We start from the raw sequence: 20,925 nt of genomic DNA, 5'->3' as shown, positions 1-20,925 counted from the left end.
TAAGAGAGGACACATTTATTGCATAGTTTTGACAGAAAAGAAAAAAAGCAAGAAAACAGGCAAAATGACACTGAGATGAAACCATAAATCAGTCACACGCACACACACACCCTTTTCAATAGGCTTGTCTTATCTGTCCTCTTCCACTTCACATAAGGCACTTGTAGAACACATCAATCAGTTAACCAGTAAGCAGCAGTTCTGTAATGTAGAGCAACACCAATGAAATAAGAGAAATAGAAACATCTGTAGTGTCACTCCAGAAGACCCTTTGAGTCGTACGCAGGCCCTGCCTCCCTACTCTCCACTCTTGTCCCTGAAGTGTGCACTTGTGCATTCCCCCACATGCATTCAAAGGCATAGGACTGGTGTAACCAGTGCTATAAATCCATGTTTGTAGGGGAGATCACAAGTGCACACTTCATGGAAGAATGTGGCGAATTGGGACACAGTAAGGACCTCTACATAGGCATTCATTCACACTGCATGACAGGTGACACAATACCATTAAAAACAGAATGACCAATGACACCTGAAGTGGGGGGGGGGGGTCTAAGTTCATATCATGCAGTGGTTCATGAATGCTTCATAACATACCTTATGAAGGCTTTATAAAGGCTCTATGGAGTTACACACAGTATGAAGCATGTATTTATATAGATTTGATTGCAGAGAACATTTTATTTGTTAATTCATTGAATAGGCTCATTAGTACGATACCAATCCTCTTCACTACAGATGAAGATAGCATTCCCTGTCCTCTGTTATTCTTCCCAGCCCTAAAATAGTACATTGATCCCATTCTCCACTATTCTCTCAATATATCAATATATTAGTTTTAGAAGCACACTTTTTCTTAATATTCAACAGATGTTTTGATAAAGAAAAATGGAGGGAAAACTTGGAATGTACATAACCAACCAACCAACCAACCCCCCACCCCAACACAGACAGGCGTGATCGTCTCCAGTGCGGAGGGGAGGGGGGGCTTCAGTCAGAGTCTTCATCATCGAGGTACTCCTCAGCATTGCTGTGTGTCCGTGTGATGTCTGAGAGAGAAGTACAGAGATGACAAGGATTTAGGAGAGACCGGGAGACGGGTTTGTAACGGTAGAATGATTTGCTTCAACAACGTGAACAACACATAATGATTTGCCCTTACACACAAACACAACTAATCTCCTGCATGGACTGATTTCTAGTTGTTTGTTTGGGGTCACCAGCTTTGGCATCATTTTAGTATTGTAACTGTAGCAGTTTCCTGGACAGGCTTATTAGCCAGATAATCTTTTTTTAAATCATGATTTATACAATAAATAGAAGCTAAACACAACAATGAAACTAAACTCCAGTATTTTAATGAATAAGATGTTCATAAGTGTTGCCAGTCAAAAGCCTGATAGTAGTGCAATGCTGCCCCCTGCTGTTGTAAATGACTCACTGCTTCCTTGTTTCCTCTTGAGGAGTGAGGCACACTGGGCGTTAGTGGCCATCTCCAGAGCCAGCTTCTTCTCATTGTTCACTATATCTGTCCTGGCATCTGGAGAAAAAATAAATAAAAAAAGATTAAAGAGGGAGAGAGAGAGAGAAGGAGACACACACACACACACACACACACACACACACACACACACACACACACAGGGTAAGTCTCACATCTCCTCGTCTCCTTTCTGATCTGAAACAACTGGAGAGGTGTGGGGATAACTGTAGTAGACCTCCATCACACACAGCCTTAATCTATCCCTGTCCTCTCACATCCACCCAGACGACGGAGGAGACGAGGAGGGGAAACCCCTGTAGTCTGTTGAGTCACACACAGCTGGTGACACACACAGAGAGATGGGGAAGGTCTAGGAAGTGTGAAACGGATGAAATAGAAGTGGTTGAACTCACTCTTACTCAGTAACATCTCCACGATGTCTGAGTATCCCTTCCAGGCAGCAGCATGAAGAGCTGTGTCTCCCAGTTTATTCTGTAACAAGAGTACCTCATCCATCAAACACCTCACCCATCATCATCATCTTCTTCATCATCATCATCAACATGTAACATGCTATGAACCATCACCTAAAGAACCAATCGCAATTTAATCCAACTTTAGAGACCTATATGAATCAAATTCACTCCCTTAATTTTATCACCATTATTATCATCATCAGTACAGTCAGCTTTAGAAACTAAGATCAATCCCATCTGCCCCTCTACTAAGGACATTATATTGTATGTCCACCCATCACAGAGATGCTCATCAGCTGTACACTGTAACTTTCCACTAGCAGTGAGAATGAGATGATTACTGAATGATGAGTAAAACAACTCTCTCTGACCTGCTGATTCAGCTCCACGTTCGCCTGCCCCAGCAAGATCTCCACCACATCTGTCACAAAGAAAAAACACCGTCATATATCTTACTGAGAGTGTGTGTGTGTGTGTGTGTGTAGCATGTGTAGTGGTGGTAAATGTGTGTAGATTATTTACCTTTGTGTCCTCCGTGGCATCCCCAGTAGAGGGCAGTACTCCCAGCTTTGTCCAGTCCGTTGATTCCCACCTTGTTCTCCAGACACTCCCTCAACCAGCTCAGATTACCTGTACACACGAGTGCGCACACACACACAACACACTTTAATTACAGAATTTGAAATCATACAGGTTATGGGAGCTGGAGATGAATAAATGGGCAATATAAATATATTGTCAAGTGTACAACTTGTTGGAGGTGTTGTGATTCCCTGTGTTTGATAAGGGGGGTGACAGGGGGGGCAGGGGGGTGACAGGGGGCTGACAGGGGGGTGACAGGGGGGGCAGGGGGGGCAGGGGGGTGACAGGGGTTTTTCACCTCGTTTTGCAGCCTCATGCATGGGGTTGTCAATGGACTCCGCCTGCTCAGCAACTGCGGGTTGGGGAAGTCAGAGAACAGAAACTCATTTCAACACTGCGCCATACTCCTATGGATGCCTGATGGATGTAAGGAGAGCTTACAGAAGGTCGTGGTAACAGATCGAACATGGTCTATTTCGGAATCATAACTGCGTCAATTGAACAATTAGATTGGATTACGTTAGACCTTACTTTTTCCATCCCCTGTAGGGAAATCCAACTGCAATGAAGTTTTATGAGCAACTCTCCTCCAAAAACAATTTTTCCACATCATCTTCATACCTACTAACCCTGCAATGGTTTGTTCACTCACCATAATTGCTTGGGATGAGGCCAGTCCGTCCCCTGCAGGTCCCTTTCCACCAATTACTGTCACTCTAAGGATGACAGACAGGCAGTGAGAGGCAATGGCAAGGCAGCATTCTTGCATCAGTTTCTCTGACATAAAAGAAAAGACAAACAGAGAGAAACAGCAAAAGAAAGTGAGGGAAAGACAGAAAGAGAACACGAAAAGCAGAAGGGACGGCCGGAGACAGAGACTGAACACGGGTCACATTAGAGAAAGGGCAACAGAGATGGAGGGAGGAAACTGGAGTTCTGAATAGATGGAGGCAGACAGACTGAAAGGACTGGTGGCAGACACTCACTGTGTCAGAGATGTACAGGATGTCTCCCTCTTCAAAGTAGAGCTCATCCGGCTGAAAATAAAAACAATAACACACCAACTTTCATTTCAATCTGTTTGGGGCGGGGCTAACGTCACCTGGCCCTTAGAGACGTGCATGTGCTTTAGTCAACTTCGCTGATTCTCATTGTGTATAAGTTATATACAGTATAAAGTCAATCTTTCTGGGGCCAGGCCAGGGACAACTGAAACAACCACAAAAACACACTCACCGTTCTGGGGTCAAAGGTGAACATGGCTCGAAACACTTTGACCTGGCCTATGAGAAGACAGAGAGACAAGACATGGCGTGTTGTAGTGAACAATACCTTACACAATGGTGACTGCATGTACAGCAAACACATAACTCAGCAGCACAGACTTGCTTCAACCATCCATCCATCCATCCATCCATCCATCGCGAACAGAAAACAGATGGTGGTGCCTCTTCCCTGCACCCTACGGCTCCCACAGTGCAGGCCTGGGGGTCGGGGAAGACACTCTGTGCAGCCTGGCCTCTATTCCTCTGGTGGAATGTGACGAGATGAGAGTGGCGTTGAAAGCTAACTAGTTCATGGGCACTGAGAAGCACGGCTTAGAAAAACACTGCTCGTTTACGCAGAGACAGACCCAAATGGAAATCAGTGGGGGGACATGAAAACACTAGGGGTGGATGGTGAGCCATGAAGCGGAATTTTACCAGGTAGCCCAGTGGTTTTGTTGTTTTAGTTGTATTAGTCAATAGTTAAAATCATTCACAAAACGATCTCTGAGTCAAGATATCTCACTTTGAATGCCCTGATCAGTCCTTATGTTCCAAACTGCCCATTTGAGTCAATTCCTACAACTCCAGAGATTCCCCTCTCCTAAAGTAACACAGACCACATTTTGATAGCTATGATGCAGCTGCACATGAAATGATACTGGTTTGAGACGGCAGGCCAATGCATTGTGGACACATGGAAAATAGATTTGGGGTCAAATCCCCCCTTTAACACTTAGTTTACCCTGTATACATTGATACATACATACATACATACATACAGTAAACACAGCAACACACTATGTCAGTGTTTCAGGGGGAGACTGCAGCTGAGCAGACAGACAAACCCAGCTCTGTTAAGCAGTGAGTGAGTGAGTGAGTCTACAGGGCCTGTCCTGGCCCTAAGGAACACGGAGGCTTGTACTGACTAGCCCGCCCCCACAACTCAGCGCCTCACCGTGCCTAAAGAAGACTACCAGTACATTGCATTAGCAGTTTCACTACAGTTCTCTAGACCACTTACCGACAACATTCTGGGGACATCTTTGAATAACTATTCTACCATGTATGGCAAGCCCCCATTCCACATTGTGTGTGTGTGTGTGTGTGTGTGTGTGTGTGTGTGTGTGTGTGTGTGGTGTGTGTGTGTGTAAGCTCTATGCAGCTTTGGGCAAGCACAGGCTCGCCTGGCTCTGTATTTCAGGGTTGTTTAATTCCTGGCTTAGGCTCAAGAAATACAGAAGGTAGACCTCAATCAGGAGGCCTGGGGGTCTTTCACTGAGGCTGAGCTGGATCAGAACAAAATGTCTGACAACATATTAGACCAACCAATAATGTCTTTTCTCAGAAAGTCGGATATCAAAACGTGAAATTTAGCTACTACTAGTTATTTATAAATGTAGGTGTCTCACTACAACAAAGTGAATGCTGAAAGCACAGCAGACAGGGCATTGTGTTTTCTATGTAAACAAAACAAGGACAAGGGCATAGGTTGGCTACGGCGCAGTAAACTTGCAAGCTGGGCATGATCAACAATGCAGCTGTACTAGCTCAGTCAAGACTCTTAACTTGTGAACAATTTGTCAATGCATTCTACCACATCCCATCATACCACACCCTGCGCTGTGGCAAGAGTCAGTTTTGCGACAGGTAGAATTCAGACCTCATTGCTATGACCAAAAGAAGGCTTATAAATGCATCATATATAGATAACGATATTACAATCATGAATACTGATCAGATATGCAAAACGCTAAGACAACTGAAATCCGCGCGTAGCACTTGGCATGATATAGAAAGTTAGGAAACTGTAGGAAATGGGGAAGTCAGGTTAGCTTGCTAAAGTTAGCCATACGAGTTGGATCTCTTTTATCAATCTGTTGCACGCATCATGTAACAAATACAAAACGAGCAGGAGACATGAACCGTGGCGAGATGTGAATAGACACTGACAAACTGTTCAAATGTGTCAATTAACTTCTTCAAGGAGATAACGAAACACCCACACGCCCCATTCCAGGTAGCCTGAAAGCTGCGTGTTCATTAGCTAGTTTCGGAAATAATTTAGCAAGCTGTCAAGTATTCAACTCAAAACGTACCTGGCTTGGCTGGCTTAGGAGGAGGCTTGGACATTGTGATAAATATAAAGAGTGCGCTGTATCTGTCTAAAACGTTGTTTTGTGATCAATGAACAGTCGCTAGCAGTTGAGCTAAGGCACTTTCTCACTTCCAATCAGGAAGTACACTGCACACCCAGCGACGCGGAAAAGTTGTAGTGCGCATGTCCGCACCGCAGATAGACGGGCCATCAGTCAGGCATAAATATGTTTTACAGTTCAGTGCAGTACCAAGGTTGACTGTACTGAAGATCAGTCAAAAAAACAACAACAACACAGAAGTTTAGTGGAAAATGTTGTAGGCTATTCATCATAACCTTTCATAGCTGCCTACTAACAATTTAAAGACACTGGCAAGGCAGTGTAAGGGTCTTTCCTTGTCAATAATGGAAGGAGTGGTGAAAACAGGACTTTGAACCAAAAAGGGTTCGAACGACTTATATCAATAATCGATTTGGCATATGGAATAGTTGAAAAGTGTAAATTCCGCTGAACCGAAAAATCAATCCGCTCAGATTTAAATCGAGCGCACCTAGATAAAATGTTGACGTATCAACGCTGTCATTCGCCGCCCCTACCCGTGCCGTGAGGGAATGCGAAAAATATCAGAGAGATGGACCCACCGACTGTCATAAAAGTTATATAACATAGATACTGTTATGCATTAAATTATCTAGGCTATTTTAGCTTGGTAACTGTCAGCAACTCTAGAGGCGGACACCATTCAAAGCCATTGTACCAGTCTCAGCCATGCGGACACTGGTTGTTGGAATAGGCGGGTACGTGCCTCTATATTGACATCTGATTCTGATCAGTATATTATTAAACTAACCTTGTTAGCTATACTTCTTGCATGAATATATAATCTAGAGGTTACTACCACGAGCTTGATTCAGCAGTAGAGTGGGTAGTCTTTGGCACGTCTCACTATCACTAATTTGACTTTTATTCACTATTATTACAATTATTTGTTGGCGAGATACGATGATAACAAGGTTATACTTACATCATACTTGACAAACTTACTGTACTAACTTAACAAAAAGACTACGTTAGTCAATATCAAGACAACCAATGAAATGTGTGTCCTACTGTGTTATGTACATAGACTGACCAATGGAGGGAAGTCCACCCTCGCCAGGAGTCTACAGCGGCGGATCCGCAACAGCTGCATCATAGCACAGGATGCTTTCTTTAAGGTCATCCTCCCGCCATACTCTCCCACTATCTCCTCATTCCACATCTGCTCCGGTAACGTTATTGATTGCCCACGGAGGGGTTATAGCAATGATGTGACTTTATTCCACACTTTAGGGAAAAACAAATAAAAGATGTACAATCAAATCGGTCACCAATTCACGGCTAGAGTGCTCCGTGTATATCGGCGATGAAAGTAACGTTGCTCAAATCCACTGGTGCGCTCCCCCACAACCAAAACATTAACCCTTAAAGGGCCACCGGCCATTACACTCCATGGTCTTCATGCTGTCCTCACTTGACTATCACTTACAACGGGAAGAGGATAAGAAATAATAGTCTCATTAATCATGTATTATTTTTTGCAATCTCTCTCTCTCTCTCTCTCTCTCTCTCTCTCTCTCTCTCTCTCTCTCTCTCTCTCTCTCTCTCTCTCTCTCTCTACTTTTAGGATGACCATGTGGTACCTGTGGACAGCAATGGGTTCAAACAGTATGATGGTAGGGGCAGTGTTTGTTTTATTTGATGATTTAATTAGCAATATACAACCATTCAACAAATATATTTAGGAAGTTAATTTGATAGATATTAGTAGTCTATAACCTTATATAACAAGTCTATAACTTAGATTACAGACGACAAAGCATTAGAATGAGATATAGGCTTGTAATGGACTTGGATGGATCTATGAAATTCATATAGGGTCATACGGTAACTTTAGTAATTAATTTCTCATTTGTAAAGGACTGGTATATTCATATGACTCTTAACATAACATAATGTTATCTTATGTACAACCTCTCAGTGATGATTCAGTCAGATTTCTATATAAAGTCTGATTCTCTACCATAGTTCTTGATGCGCTCCACATGGACAAAATGATGAGTGAGATTGATTTATGGGAGAGGAGTCCTGCTTCATTCTTGGCATCGCAAGGTCTGAACACACAGTACTCCTCAACGTCAGAAGACCAAGAAGAGGTGTTTGTGCTCATTGTCGAGGGCTTCCTGATCTTCAACTACGGGTAAGAAAACAGATTTCTACTTATCTGTCTTTCACACTCTTCTTCTCTGTCTCTGTAATATAGAATGGCATAAACCACTCTGTTCATATTTTGTTCTTCATATTAGTAAGCCTATGTATGACACATCTTTATTGGCTGGCCTACCCTTCCTCCGAGACTTAGATGGCTGCTTTTATGATATGGTTATATAAATATATATATATATATATATATATATATATAGTTTTTTATTTTATTTTGTTTTATCTTTTATTTTATTCACTTTGAGATTATTCTTGTATAATGAAAAGTGCTTTTTAAATGTAATACATTATTATTATTGTTATTATTATTGTTGTTGTTCTTCTTCTTCTTCTTAATAATAATAACAATACTACTACTAGTACTACTAGTAATAATAATCATATTATTATGTGGTTAGAGTAACTTTTTTTGAAACATTGTTTTTCACATTCTGCTGACAGGCCCTTGAACGGCTTAATCGACAAGAGATACTTCCTTCAAATCCCCTATGAGGTCTGCAAAGAAAGGAGAGGGTGGGATAATAGTTTTATACTTCAATATAATTCGCCATTGATATAGATTATGCTCCGTTCATATCAGTGGAGGCTGGTTGAGGTAGAAATCGGACACACGTGTTTAATACCATTCCTCATTCCATTCCATGCATTAGCCCGTCCTCCGAGTTCTACCTCCGCCAGCCTCCCCTGACAGACAAGCCTCCACTGGTTCATATGTATCTCATTATTGGGTTGTATTATCCATGAAAGATAAAAAGAACAGGGGAAAGAAATGACTCCCTCAAGTCTGGCCCACCTTTCCTGTGATTGACAGCTCAAGGGTGTACACACCCCCTGATCCGCCTGGGTACTTCGATGGACATGTATGGCCAATGTATCTGAAAAACAGGCAGGAGATGGAGGACATGGTATCAGGAATCGGTGAGTCTGTCATTTCAAATTGATTATCCTCCAGATGGATATACAGTTTGTGTTTCAGATTATAGTATTTGTACCATTTGTTCCTTGTTTAGGCTGATGTTTGTAAATGCTCTAAACATGCTATTGCCTTTGTAAGTCTCGTCTCCTCGCTGTGTCCAGCCGTGGTATCCACCCGCTCGTTCTCTGTCTCTCTTTTCAGTCTTTTTGGATGGGTTGAAGTCGAAAGAGCACTTGTTGGCTTCTGTGTACGAGGATGTAACCAAGGAAACGCAGAGGCTCATGGGTATGTATGGGTGACGAAACAGAAGATTTGAATGGAAGAGGAGGGAATGTTTTCCCTTTCTGTTTTTGTACACAGTTACAAAAACTTACTGTTGTTGGTTTCTTTTCCCAGGGAAAGACCAAGCTGTTTGACTTCTGAATAAAGTGTCAATTTGCAACTAAACAGAGGTTCTGAAATACAACTAATCCTCACAGCAACGAGAATGAGAGGAGAGACAAACGCACAAAACAAGACAAACTACTCCATTCACACTTAAAGCATTCATTCATCTTATTCACTCTACTTCGTACTCCATATTTGTTTTCGTTCAATCTATTATTGTTAGTATTTGTTTACATCGTTGAGGATTGCAAGGTCCTAAGTCATGTGCTGTACAACCCTAGGTGTTTCCCCTACATTAACATACAGTATAAAGCTGCTATTTTGACTAATGTTAATAATACAGTGTATTTATGTGTAATGTTTCTGTGTTCAAAATGTTGAATATTTGATGTATGTTCTTCATGAGTGCAAGACAGTAAAGTAATGGATTAGTAACACGTGCATAAGTGTGGTTTTAATCCACTTTTTAATACTTTTGTAATGAAGTATGAAATGTTGACTTCAGTTTGGACTGGCTTGGATTGTGCTTCTGCTTCTATTAGAATAATCAATACACAGAGCAAATATGGGGGCGAGCTCTGTCACCAAAACAAACTATCAAAGTCCAGGCCCCCTGATCAATCCCAAATGGAGGTCATCTCCTTCTCAGTATATAGATGGGTGTTTGGAATAGGAGCTTAAAGTTGTTACCTGGACTGGGAGGGTGAGTACTTCTACGCACTCTACACTGGGACACATTTACTGGTCATACTGGTCATACTGGTCTTACTGGCACTACATCAGCTCTGTATTGGTTGTCTCTTAATGCTGTGTCTTTTTTAGTTTGAAACTATTAACATTGTCGAAAACTCAACAGTAGTTTTAACAGTAGAAATGCTGCAAAGTGTGATATAGTGTACTGTGCCAACGACTTCGAGTTAAGATTCATATTTATGTTTGGGTAGTTGAGTGCATGAATTACTGTCCATATTGATTTAGATGGTATGAAATAACGTTCATGTTGCTTGATCATAATGTATTTGATAATGCAAATGCTTATTTGTGGTAGTTACCATGATGCGGACAGCCTTGTGTGTGTGGGTCGTATCGGCACTGCTCTGCTCAGCTAGAGGTGACCACCATGAGGGTCATGGGCATCATGGGCATCATCACCACCCCAAGCCCCATGTAAACAACAGTGTCCCAGTGACCCAAGGCAACGGAGAGTTTGCGTTCCGCCTCTACAAGCACCTGGTGGCCCAGCCAGACTCCCAGGGCAAGAATGTGTTCTTCTCCCCACTGAGTGTGTCTCTGGCCCTGGCCGCTCTCTCGGTGGGGGCCAGGGGCCAGACTCACCAGCAGCTGTTCAGTGGCCTGGGCTTCAACAGCTCAATGCTCACCCAGACAGAGGTGGACCAGGCCTTTAACACCATCCTCACCCAGCTCAACCAGAAGCCTGGCGTGGACTTGTCCGCAGGAAGTGCTCTGTTCCTGCACAACACCTTCAAGCCACGCCCAGAGTTCCTGGAGGACATGAAGAAGTTCTACCTCTCCGAGGGTTTCACTGTCGACTTCACCAAGACGACTGAGACCACTGACATAATCAACAAATATGTGGAGGAGAAGACGCATGGCAAAATAGACAAGCTGGTCAAAGACCTGGACCCATCCACTATCATGTACCTCCTTAGCTACATATACTTCAAAGGTAAGATGTGTAAACGACTTAGTTTACTAGTATTGTTACTAGTATTGTTTACTATTATTAATACATATTAGAAATTCACCAATAATATTTTCTGTTTTTTCTCATCCTAAAGGAAAATGGGCGGTTCCATTCGACCCTAAAGACACCAAGGAAGACACCTTCCATGTAGACAACCAGACCACAGTCCAGGTCCAGATGATGGGTGTGGAGAAGAGGTTTCATGCCTACTATGACCAGGAGATTTCCACCACTATCCTGCATCTGCATTACAACGAGTCTGTGTCCATGATGCTGGCGCTGCCTGAGGAGGGGCTTGCCAGTCTAGAGAAGGTGATATGCCAGGACCATGTCACTAAGTGGCACAGATGGATGAAGGCCAGGTATGACCCTACAAAGTCACATATTTAGGTCTATAAGTCAAAAACTTATCTCATCGTCATCTTTGTCATCATCATCATCATCATCATCATCATCATCAGTTTCATGCTCTGTCTGGTAGGAGCAGTAGTAGGCTGGTGTTTCATTCTAATATGTGTGTTTGTTTTCAGGGATTACAAGGTATTTCTTCCCAAGCTGTCCATCTCAACAACATACTCCCTCAAGGATGTCCTAAATGGGATGGGAATGTCAGACATATTCAGTGCCGCAGCTGACTTCAGTGGAATATCAGAGGACCAGAAGTTGTTTGTCTCTGAGGTAAGAATGGAATGCTCTCAGTGGATTTAAAAAGACATGGTTGAACATAATAAATTAACACCTTGTACATTGTACTCATCTCTGAACCCATTGTCTAATCTTGACTGACTGTTTTGTGTGGTTGTCTGCAGGTTGTTCACCAGGCCTCCCTGGATGTGGATGAGGCTGGAGCGACTGTGGCAGCTGCTACAGGTGTGTCGATAATGCCCTTGTCCTTCCAACGCACCCCTGTCCTGAAGTTTGACCGTCCATTTATGGTCCTCGTTGTTGACGGTGAAACTGGTAGCATTCTGTTCATGGGCAAGATCATCAACCCTACCAACCAATGAAACCAGTGCTCACCTATCAATGTAATGCTTGTGTCGCAGGATATTGGTGCTCCCCAAAAACCTGTACCCCCATCACCCCAAATTAAAATGTAAAATCAATCTTTATTGTGTGTGTGTGTTTGTTGTTGTTTTGATAATGTCCATTTTCTACATAATGGCTAATGTAGGGCGACACCAATTATAGAATAAGTGGAAGTCAATTTAAGGCTGTGTATTCCATTCTGCTACTCAACCTATATAAGCTGCTCATTCAAAGGCCTATCGCTATAGCTGTTAACTGTCTGTCCTCTATTTTAACGGCCTATCGCTATAGCTGTTAACTGTCTGTCCTCTATTTTAACGGCCTATCGCTATAGCTGTTAACTGTCTGTCCTCTATTTTATTGTATTCACAATTTACACTATGTGGCAATATTTGTCATGCCCCATATATCCCCATCGTGTTCCATTTGTTGAACAAATTGTTTACTCTTGCAGTTAAAGGTAAAAGTCCACCAATGATGAAAGTAGAGTGAAGAGGTAATTCAGTTTGAGCGAGATTGATGAGGTTGGAATGTTTTAAATAAAAATGTTTGGTAACTTTATTTTTTTATTTTTACAGATTTATTGAGAATTATTACTATTCATGTAGTATAGTACATTCAGCCATTGACACATAAACATCAGTCATGTCAAAATAAAAGCTCTGCTCAAATGCATCAGTAAATATTTGGTGTAAAATTACATAAAGCTAAGAATTAATCTCTCTGATGATGTGTGAGTGTGAGTTTGATTACTTTTCCTAGTTCAGTTAAGTTTTTCTATTGGATGGGTCTGTGTGCATCAATCAGACATGGCCGAAGGAGCGGGGGAACTGGCGACGGATGGAGAGCAAGAAGAGGCGTATTTTTACCGAGAGAGGAATAAATGTACTCCAGAGGAAGAGACAAAGCTCGAAAGACAACACTTCTGGAAAGTGATCGATGCGTTTAGATATTACAGGTACGGACTGATCCAAAACAGAACAAAGAAACCGCTAGATCGCCAGCTAGCCTAGCTAACCCACCACAACAATGTCATTCGAACCAGACAGTAGTATGGTTTGCAGGACAGAGCGAGTGAACCTTGCCTGTTGGCTATTTTATATGTCTGACAAAGAGAAATAGTACATAATCACTGAGATAATTTTCCTTTTATGTTTATGAACATTTGACAGCTGGCTTTCATCGGGGCATTTGTTTTGCATTTACAAGTCAGTTACGCCTTATTTGTTTATTTTCTTGTTAACACTACATGTTGAAAGTTTTTTGGAAATGTATAATTTTCCTCTCTTCATATTTGTCACCGTCATTTCCTCCCCTCTTCATTCACCCTTTCTCTCACTCCCTCTCTACCACCCCCCTCCCTAATTCCCCTATATCATGTCACTCACTTTCACCCCCCTTCTCCCCTATATCTCAGGGTCCATGTCCAGGAGCGGGTGAACCGTTCGGAGCGTCAGTTCCGCAGTCTTCCGGAGCATCACCAGCAGCTCCTGTCGGGGGTCCCGGCTAACCTGGCACGGCTGCGGCTCTGCGTGGAGCACAACCAGGAGGTGCTACAGGCTATCGTACTCAACTGTGTCCATATGTTCGAGAACATGGAGTACGGAGAGGAGGTACGTCGAAGGGTCAGATGTCACGCATGGTCCTTTTCCTCTGAGCGATCTTGACTCCTCTAGTAACTACATGATGTAATGGTAACTACACAATAATAACCTTAATTAAGATTATTATTATTATTATTTTTTTAAATTTGGGGGGGGGGGGGGGGGTCACCATCACTACTAGGCACTATTTGGTGTCAGGTGCTGTAGCTGCTTGAGGTGTTGAAAATATACAGGTGGCGGTTTTTGAAATGTGTTGTTCAGTATTTCCAGTGATGGTACATTGTATACTATAGTAGTATGATGTGATGAGTTTGAAGAGAAGGTATTTATGTGAAAGTGCCTTTCTTCCCAGGACGACCTGAGGAAGGTGCATCCGTCCTCCACCTTCGACATGGACAAGCTCAAGTCTACCATAAAGCAGTTTGTACGTGACTGGAGTGAGACAGGGAAGGCTGAGAGAGACTCCTGCTACCTGCCTCTCATACAGGAGATTCAGAGGCTGTTCCCCAGCGACAAGTAGTGAGTTGCGGTACTATAAACTACACAGACACACAGACACACAGACACACACAGACATCTCTCTCTCTCTCTCTCTCTCACTCACTCACTCACTCACACACACACTCACTCACTCACTCACTCACTCACTCACTCACTCACTCACTCACTCACTCACTCACTCACTCACTCACTCACTCACACACACACACACACACACACACACACAGTAGAGACAAGCAGGGGTCCTTGAGTTGTGTTATTAAATCATGTGTGTTGTATTTTGTCAGTGATGGTGTGGTTGTTTGTGCAGTGATGTGTCCAAGGTCAGTGTGCTAGTCCCGGGGGCGGGGCTTGGTCGTTTGGCATGGGAGATCGCTAGTCTGGGCTACGCCTGTCAAGGCAACGAATGGAGCTTCTTCATGCTATTCTCCTCAAACTTTGTTCTCAACAGGTATCTCACTCACACACACACACACACACACACACACACACACACAGAAACACAGAAACACACTTGTTTTTGCATTTATTTGTTAACTGAAATGTTGAATAATTCACTTCCATCTTGAATTATTCATATATTCTTGCATATGTTGCAGTATATTTCACTACAAGAGTTAAGAACATGGGCCAACAACTCATTCTCACCCTCCTACGGCAAGATATGTTAGCACCTCTGATCATGACAAATGCTATTTTAGTGTAATTAACCTTTTAATGCATTTATAATGCAATCTATTGTTCAGCTTTCCGTATGATTCTAACCTTTTTAATCCTTCCCCTTCTTGAGGTGTGAGAATGTGAACTCCATGACCCTGTACCCCTGGATACACCAGTTCAGCAACAACAAGAGGTCATCCGACCAGACGCGACCAATCAGCTTCCCTGATGTCAACCCCCAGAGCCTTCCTCCAAACGCAGACTTCTCCATGGTGGCCGGGGACTTCCAGGAAGTCTATACGGAGCCTGGTGAGTGGTCAGCCATGTCTGTCCAATCAGTGACAGGTTCTTATATTTCTGCTGATGATGAGTCTGATGGCGATCGTCCCTCCCCCCCCCCTCTCAGACACCTGGGACTGTGTGGCAACCTGCTTCTTCATCGACACAGCCCACAATGTCATTGACTACGTGGAGAACATCTGGAACATTCTCAAACCCGGGGGTGTGTGGATCAATCTTGGTGAGTCCCGACAAACTGGCAAACTTTAACAGACCTATTCACCAACCAGGGTCCAATGCGATACATTTCCTAGTAAGAATGTTGAGTGTTCTTGGTGTAGTTAACTTATGTTTAACTAGTTTCACATGAGTAGTGACAGTGATATGCTGCATTTGAACAAAGCTGTCATTCTCCTCTTGCACAGGTCCACTGCTGTACCACTTTGAGAACATGGCCAACGAGCTCTCCATAGAGCTCAGCTACGAGGACATCAGGACGGCCATCTTGAAATATGGATTCCTCTTGGAGGTAAATATAAACTGATGCAATGCATGGTGATGGTTTGCTGTTCTGAGGCAGGGTTATAGGTTCTGAGGCAGGGTTAACCAAGTACAGCCCATGCACAATAAATAGACTCTTAAATTCATACAACTCCACAACATTATCACATAACAATACAACATTAAATTATTCATAACACAGCTGTAGGTGTCAGTGTGTAATAAACGCCATATGTCTAATTGCAGGTTGAGAGAGAGTCTGTCCCCACCACCTACACAGAGAACGAATGTTCCATGCTCAAGTACCTGTATGACTGTGTCTTCTTTGTGGCACGGAAACCTGCCCACATGTATGCCAACGGAACACCGGAGGCGTCCCCGCGGCCAGAGAACTCCGACTGCATGACGTGACATCACCCGATGTGAAGACGTCACAGCAAAACGTGAATGGCCCGAGAACATTTTAAGAAAAAGGAAAATGAACACAGAAACATTACAACAATGGACAGTTTTTTTTCTTTAACATTTCTTCTTTTTTGTAATATACAATCTCATCGCTGTAACTGCTGGACAAGAACACCTTCCCTTCTGCCCTTGAGACAGACGCCTGTTAAAGACTGAAGTGACATCATCACTCTCCTCAGCCCAGGACTGGTCATTGCATTCTGTTATAGAGGCCATGGGATGCCTCTGTCTCCACGGTGACCTGGTGTGGTTGCATGTGTGTCAGAGGCCTGCCTCTACACCAGCACAGCTCAGCTCAGCTCCTCCAGCTCCCAGGCAATCCTGCTGCTTCTCATCCTTGCCTTTTTAACTACCAGTATATGAACTGGGTTTCTACCTGAGAGAACGGCGATCTGTAGCCATACAGTAACATTTAGTGCCTGGGAGAGATGACAAACCTGCAGGACTGTGGAACTACAGTCTGAGTTGTTGCACCCCTGGTCTACTTTCCCAAGTATTTATTATTTTGTAAAATGTGGTGTTGCCAGCTCTATGAATTTTTTTCATCTGAAGTAGTGGATTTCAAATGTTAACATGTGATAAAAAGTTGTTTTAAACTTATATTGTATTATTGGACACAAAGGTTGAGTTTCAGCATCACACCTTGGATCTAGTTACCACCTCATTTCACAATAAAGGCAAAAGTCTTTTTTTTTTTAACTTATCATTTATTGAAATTGGTTGTCTATTTTTTTGTGGTGTACTGCATGATACAATTATTAAAATGTGACAAGACAGATCAATTTTTGAATGTTAATCAATTATATGTCCTTTAACTGCTCTTGTATTCTGAAATATTACGGTGGGTCAATGGACTGCCCGGTAGGCTATACGATCCCTAATGCTTATGTCATACTTTTGGACAACTGTTTCAGTCTCGGTAAACCTTGTTAGTACATTAAGGTTAGAAATGGAGAGGAGTCCATGGCGCAGTAATTGAAGAGCAACATTTATAAATTGTAATGTGTTATCATATGAATAGAATATGGCATCGAGTGTGTGAAAGATACATCCAGTACACTGCATAGATTAATAGTTTACTATGATATCTCTAATGTTAAGTGATTCACATGAACCGCTAGTTGTGAAGTAGCGCTGTTGGCAAAGAAGGCAGACAACTCGATTGTGGGCGGAGACAGGCGGCGGATCTATCCTCTCATTGGATAGATCGCCAAGAGGCTTTTACAGTAGGTAACTTGTCTATGTATTGAGTGAAATGTGGTTATATTGATTATCATAAACACCTGTTGATGCCTGGAAGATTGAACCTATTTGCCATTCTGTGAATTATTCTCAGAACGTGCATTAATGACGAAAAGGCGAGCAGAAGATGTTTTGTTCCACGACGTTTCTTACAAAAGATGTTTTCGTTCACTTTGCAGTTTTGATACGCAGTTCGAAAGCATGGCTTCAACCGGGGGTGTGAGTCCGCCATCGCTGCTCGCTTTGTTAGGGAGCCGCTGCAGAAAGAGACCCTGTTATTTCGATGATGAGGAGGGACAACAAGAAACATCCCCACCGCGCAAGATAACAACCAGTGATCGGGTCTGTGCATCGGAGAGTTTGCTGGTAACGCATTCTGGAAGCTTCCGAGAGAATGGCGCAAACCCTGCCTCCTTTTCAACCTCCGTGACTTCAAAGAAACGTGCACGAGAGGACACTGCCGGAGCACAACAAGATATTGCAAAACTTGTAAGTACTTGATGTGCAGAATATCTATTGCACACATACATTAACGTTACGTTGCCTGCACATTCATCTAGCACAGTATCGCCCAGAGTCCACAAGGTGTCGCTAGTGTCACGCTTTTGGCAAAACATATTTTTGCCCAATGCCTCTCGCTCGCCCATTTGAAAACATGTCAGACTGTACAGTATATCAAATAAAAAAAGTAAACGTTTTAAAGGCCGGTGTAAAATGCAACCTCACCAACACGTTTTTTCACAAGTTAAATAAAACGGTCTCTTTTCCCCTCCCACTTCCAGGTCACACACAAAGATGATGAAGATGATGATGAGGATGGCCTTTGCACTTTCAACTCATTCCAGTATTGGAGGGTCCCCCTACCTGAGCTGGACCTCTCATTACTACAGAATGACACCGTCTCTGAACCAAATTCAGAACGCCCCATCAAAGACTCCTCTGTAGCCATGGAGTCGTGAAGAGCTGCACACCACAGAGACTGTCGCAGACACACTCACAATAACAATAAACACAAACTATGATGACAGAACTACACATTTAATAGACTTCCCAGCACACACAGACTCGAAAAAAACACACGTAGTGCACTCCTCAAATCACAGATACCATATTACCTAGCATTGTGTCCATGATGGTATGGTTTACTTGCTGCTGTATAGAGAATAATGCTATAGAAATTGCATCAATGGCATACGCTGTAGCTCAACAGCCTAAGACCAAGAGACTTTCAACTGATGTGCGGCAGTATTTGTAAAAACCTTAACTTTTATGACATGTTTGTACTGCTCCTTTCCATGTTGATAGTATTGTTAGCTCTTGCAACTAGTCATTGTTATATTTGTTTAGACCCACAATTTCTCCTTTTTATATTGCATTTTTTTAATGTAATGTTTTGAACTGAGCCTAAACCTAGATCTTACTGTAGCTAAGCTCTGCAATGGGGCTTGGTGTTATTCCTGCTCATTCTGTTTAAACTGGGAGTCATTGACTCTGACTGTTTCACATGTTACTCTTGTTGTGTACCTCTCATTTGTGATCCTTCCAGATTGACTGACGGATGAAAGAGTGCCTGGATTGTAAGAATGCCTTGCTTTGAAATAAACAATATTCCAGAAGTCATTTACTCTTTCATCAAGTAACCTGCTGGTCATTGTGTGCACTGTTCATGTCTGGTGTACATGCAGAGAGGTGCTGATCACTCTGTATATATGTTGATTGTTAGTTGACACACAAGGATCCTGGTTACTGTGTGTTAGACATACTGAAGAACTAGAGAAGTATTTTATTTTTTTGTGCAATCAAGTATTTTATTTTTGTACATTGTTGTTTATAGCTGGAATAAGGTGTGCTATGCCTCATAAGCCAAGAGTGTTGTGACACATGAGGGTAGAACAATTAACACCAACACCCACTCAGGAATTATTTATGGCTTTTTTATGAAAGGTTAGAATGACCACCAATCACTCAATAGCATACCACATACCATCCTTATCAAGACCAGTGTTGCATTTCAGACCTTCATCATTCTTCTCCCTGTGTCAAGACTGTTTACCACACCTCACTCTCTGTTAGCTCCAAGGCTGTCAGCTCTGGAGAGTGGTTGTAGTTGTATTATTCTCTACCCTTCTCTCTCAGAAGTGTGGCCATTCTTTCACCTCCCCTCATGCATTCAAAACCATTGGATTGATTCAAGCATAGGCTGGAGGGAGTGTGTTTCAATCGTATTCATGACATAAATCCATTTCTTTTAAATCCATGAGGGGGAGTGAAGGAGTGCATACATCTGGGTGCAGGGCAGAGTCCGACCGCAGACAGTGTGATTGATGTTGGTTCATCTCGGAAACCAGAACCTCATCTCTCGAGTCTGACTTAGTGAGACTAGATATTGGTTGACTAGTACTAGTACTCACTTCTTGCTACCACAGTGATTGTTTTGGACCTCCAAACCTGCTCAGTCCTTACACATAAACCCCATGACACGGCATAGTCTGTCCACCCCACCCATGGCTGTCTTTGGCTTTGGCTTCATCAATGACTAATGTTCTTCAAATACAATACCAAGAATATGGTGCACTCTACTCAGTTTGAGCTCTGAAAGGAAAGACATAAGGACATATGAATAATAGGGGCAGCTTTGAGGCCTATGTTTATGGGGCAGGAACTATCTGTGAAGAACTCATGAACTCCTCAAGGCCTCTCTGCTAGGGAATCTGACCCTTGGACCAAGGCCCGCATCAAACCCCTCCCCAAGAGGAGAAGGCCAATGAGAGAGCAGGAGAGGTGAGCGACTGCATGTGGAATTTAGTTACCTGTGTCAGGTACATCTGAATGCCGGTCCTACCATGGTAAGGTTGGTTCATTTTTCCTTTTGGTTATGTTTTATGCTACAATACAAATTAATGCAAGTTATCTATCAGCCTCTCGTATTGCTGCGTTGTCAAAAGATAACGGTTTAGGGAGGCAGGATATTTAATATGTTGCAATAGCTCTACACAACTGATGGCAAAAATGTTAATGTTTCTGTTTACTTGTTGTTTGAGTTTGTTGGTTTCTGGTTTCTACCCTTTCGGTGGGAAAATAGTGTCTCTTCCATAAATTAAGATAAATCACTATTCCCATAAAGTGTAACGGGCAACTTTGAATTAAGTGCTTGGGTGTGGAAACGACGTCGGCAACTAATATTATTGTGCCACTGTTGCGGCGCAGCCCCTGAATTGTCTGGTTTATCTGTAAACCATGTGTGTCACGACAACAATGTTATCTTCTCTATCCGTGGCAATTCGTCCCCTGTGTAAACGCCCCATTCATTTGCCCTTTAAGAGATGTAAAAAGCGTTTGTTTAATGTCCACTGGACAAGTATAGACATGTCTGAGTAAAGTTTGTATTTTTAGATTTCAAGGCAATGACATGAATTTGCGAACTTCTCCAGTGATAATTTTGCGCTACTTCTTATCTAAAAAATATATA

The 20,925-nt window shown here is 42.6% G+C and overlaps 5 protein-coding genes across 5 annotated transcripts; 4 read left to right on the top strand and 1 right to left on the bottom strand.

Moving 5' to 3' along the window:
* On the bottom strand, nt 1-6,046 carry ostf1 (osteoclast stimulating factor 1). The gene is made up of 10 exons (XM_083672742.1): nt 5,906-6,046; nt 3,778-3,824; nt 3,528-3,578; nt 3,194-3,257; nt 2,840-2,893; nt 2,482-2,589; nt 2,331-2,380; nt 1,897-1,975; nt 1,442-1,540; nt 1-1,049 (listed from the first exon to the last, which is right to left on the bottom strand). Exons 1-10 carry the CDS (start codon nt 5,937-5,939, stop codon nt 991-993), a joined length of 645 nt encoding a protein of 214 aa, XP_083528868.1. The 5' UTR covers nt 5,940-6,046; the 3' UTR covers nt 1-990.
* Nucleotides 6,047-6,599: 553 nt separating this feature from the next.
* On the top strand, nt 6,600-9,752 carry nmrk1 (nicotinamide riboside kinase 1). The gene is made up of 8 exons (XM_083674251.1): nt 6,600-6,702; nt 7,032-7,122; nt 7,572-7,620; nt 7,973-8,144; nt 8,609-8,680; nt 8,979-9,085; nt 9,285-9,368; nt 9,480-9,752. Exons 1-8 carry the CDS (start codon nt 6,674-6,676, stop codon nt 9,497-9,499), a joined length of 624 nt encoding a protein of 207 aa, XP_083530377.1. The 5' UTR covers nt 6,600-6,673; the 3' UTR covers nt 9,500-9,752.
* A 771-nt stretch (nt 9,753-10,523) lies between these two features.
* LOC310807335 (alpha-1-antitrypsin-like) lies at nt 10,524-12,246 on the top strand (the record flags this gene model as incomplete). The annotated part of the gene is made up of 4 exons (XM_083673767.1): nt 10,524-11,157; nt 11,270-11,537; nt 11,706-11,853; nt 11,985-12,246. The coding sequence occupies 4 exons, from the start codon at nt 10,524-10,526 to the stop codon at nt 12,180-12,182; spliced, it is 1,248 nt and encodes a 415-aa protein (XP_083529893.1). The 3' UTR covers nt 12,183-12,246.
* A 767-nt stretch (nt 12,247-13,013) lies between these two features.
* carnmt1 (carnosine N-methyltransferase 1) lies at nt 13,014-16,990 on the top strand (the record flags this gene model as incomplete). Its single annotated transcript, XM_083674142.1, has 8 exons — nt 13,014-13,162; nt 13,622-13,817; nt 14,161-14,327; nt 14,620-14,760; nt 15,100-15,278; nt 15,376-15,489; nt 15,674-15,777; nt 15,996-16,990. The coding sequence occupies 8 exons, from the start codon at nt 13,014-13,016 to the stop codon at nt 16,158-16,160; spliced, it is 1,215 nt and encodes a 404-aa protein (XP_083530268.1). The 3' UTR covers nt 16,161-16,990.
* A 459-nt stretch (nt 16,991-17,449) lies between these two features.
* On the top strand, nt 17,450-19,064 carry LOC310806875 (uncharacterized protein). The gene is made up of 2 exons (XM_083673152.1): nt 17,450-17,945; nt 18,239-19,064. Exons 1-2 carry the CDS (start codon nt 17,562-17,564, stop codon nt 18,413-18,415), a joined length of 561 nt encoding a protein of 186 aa, XP_083529278.1. The 5' UTR covers nt 17,450-17,561; the 3' UTR covers nt 18,416-19,064.
* The last annotated feature ends 1,861 nt before the right edge of the window (nt 19,065-20,925 follow it).

Source organism: Argentina silus (genome assembly GCF_951799395.1).
Source record: "Argentina silus genome assembly, chromosome: 7".
NCBI lineage: Eukaryota > Metazoa > Chordata > Actinopteri > Argentiniformes > Argentinidae > Argentina > Argentina silus.
Note: the sequence above shows the minus strand (reverse complement) of the source record. Positions and strands in the feature narration are given on the sequence as shown.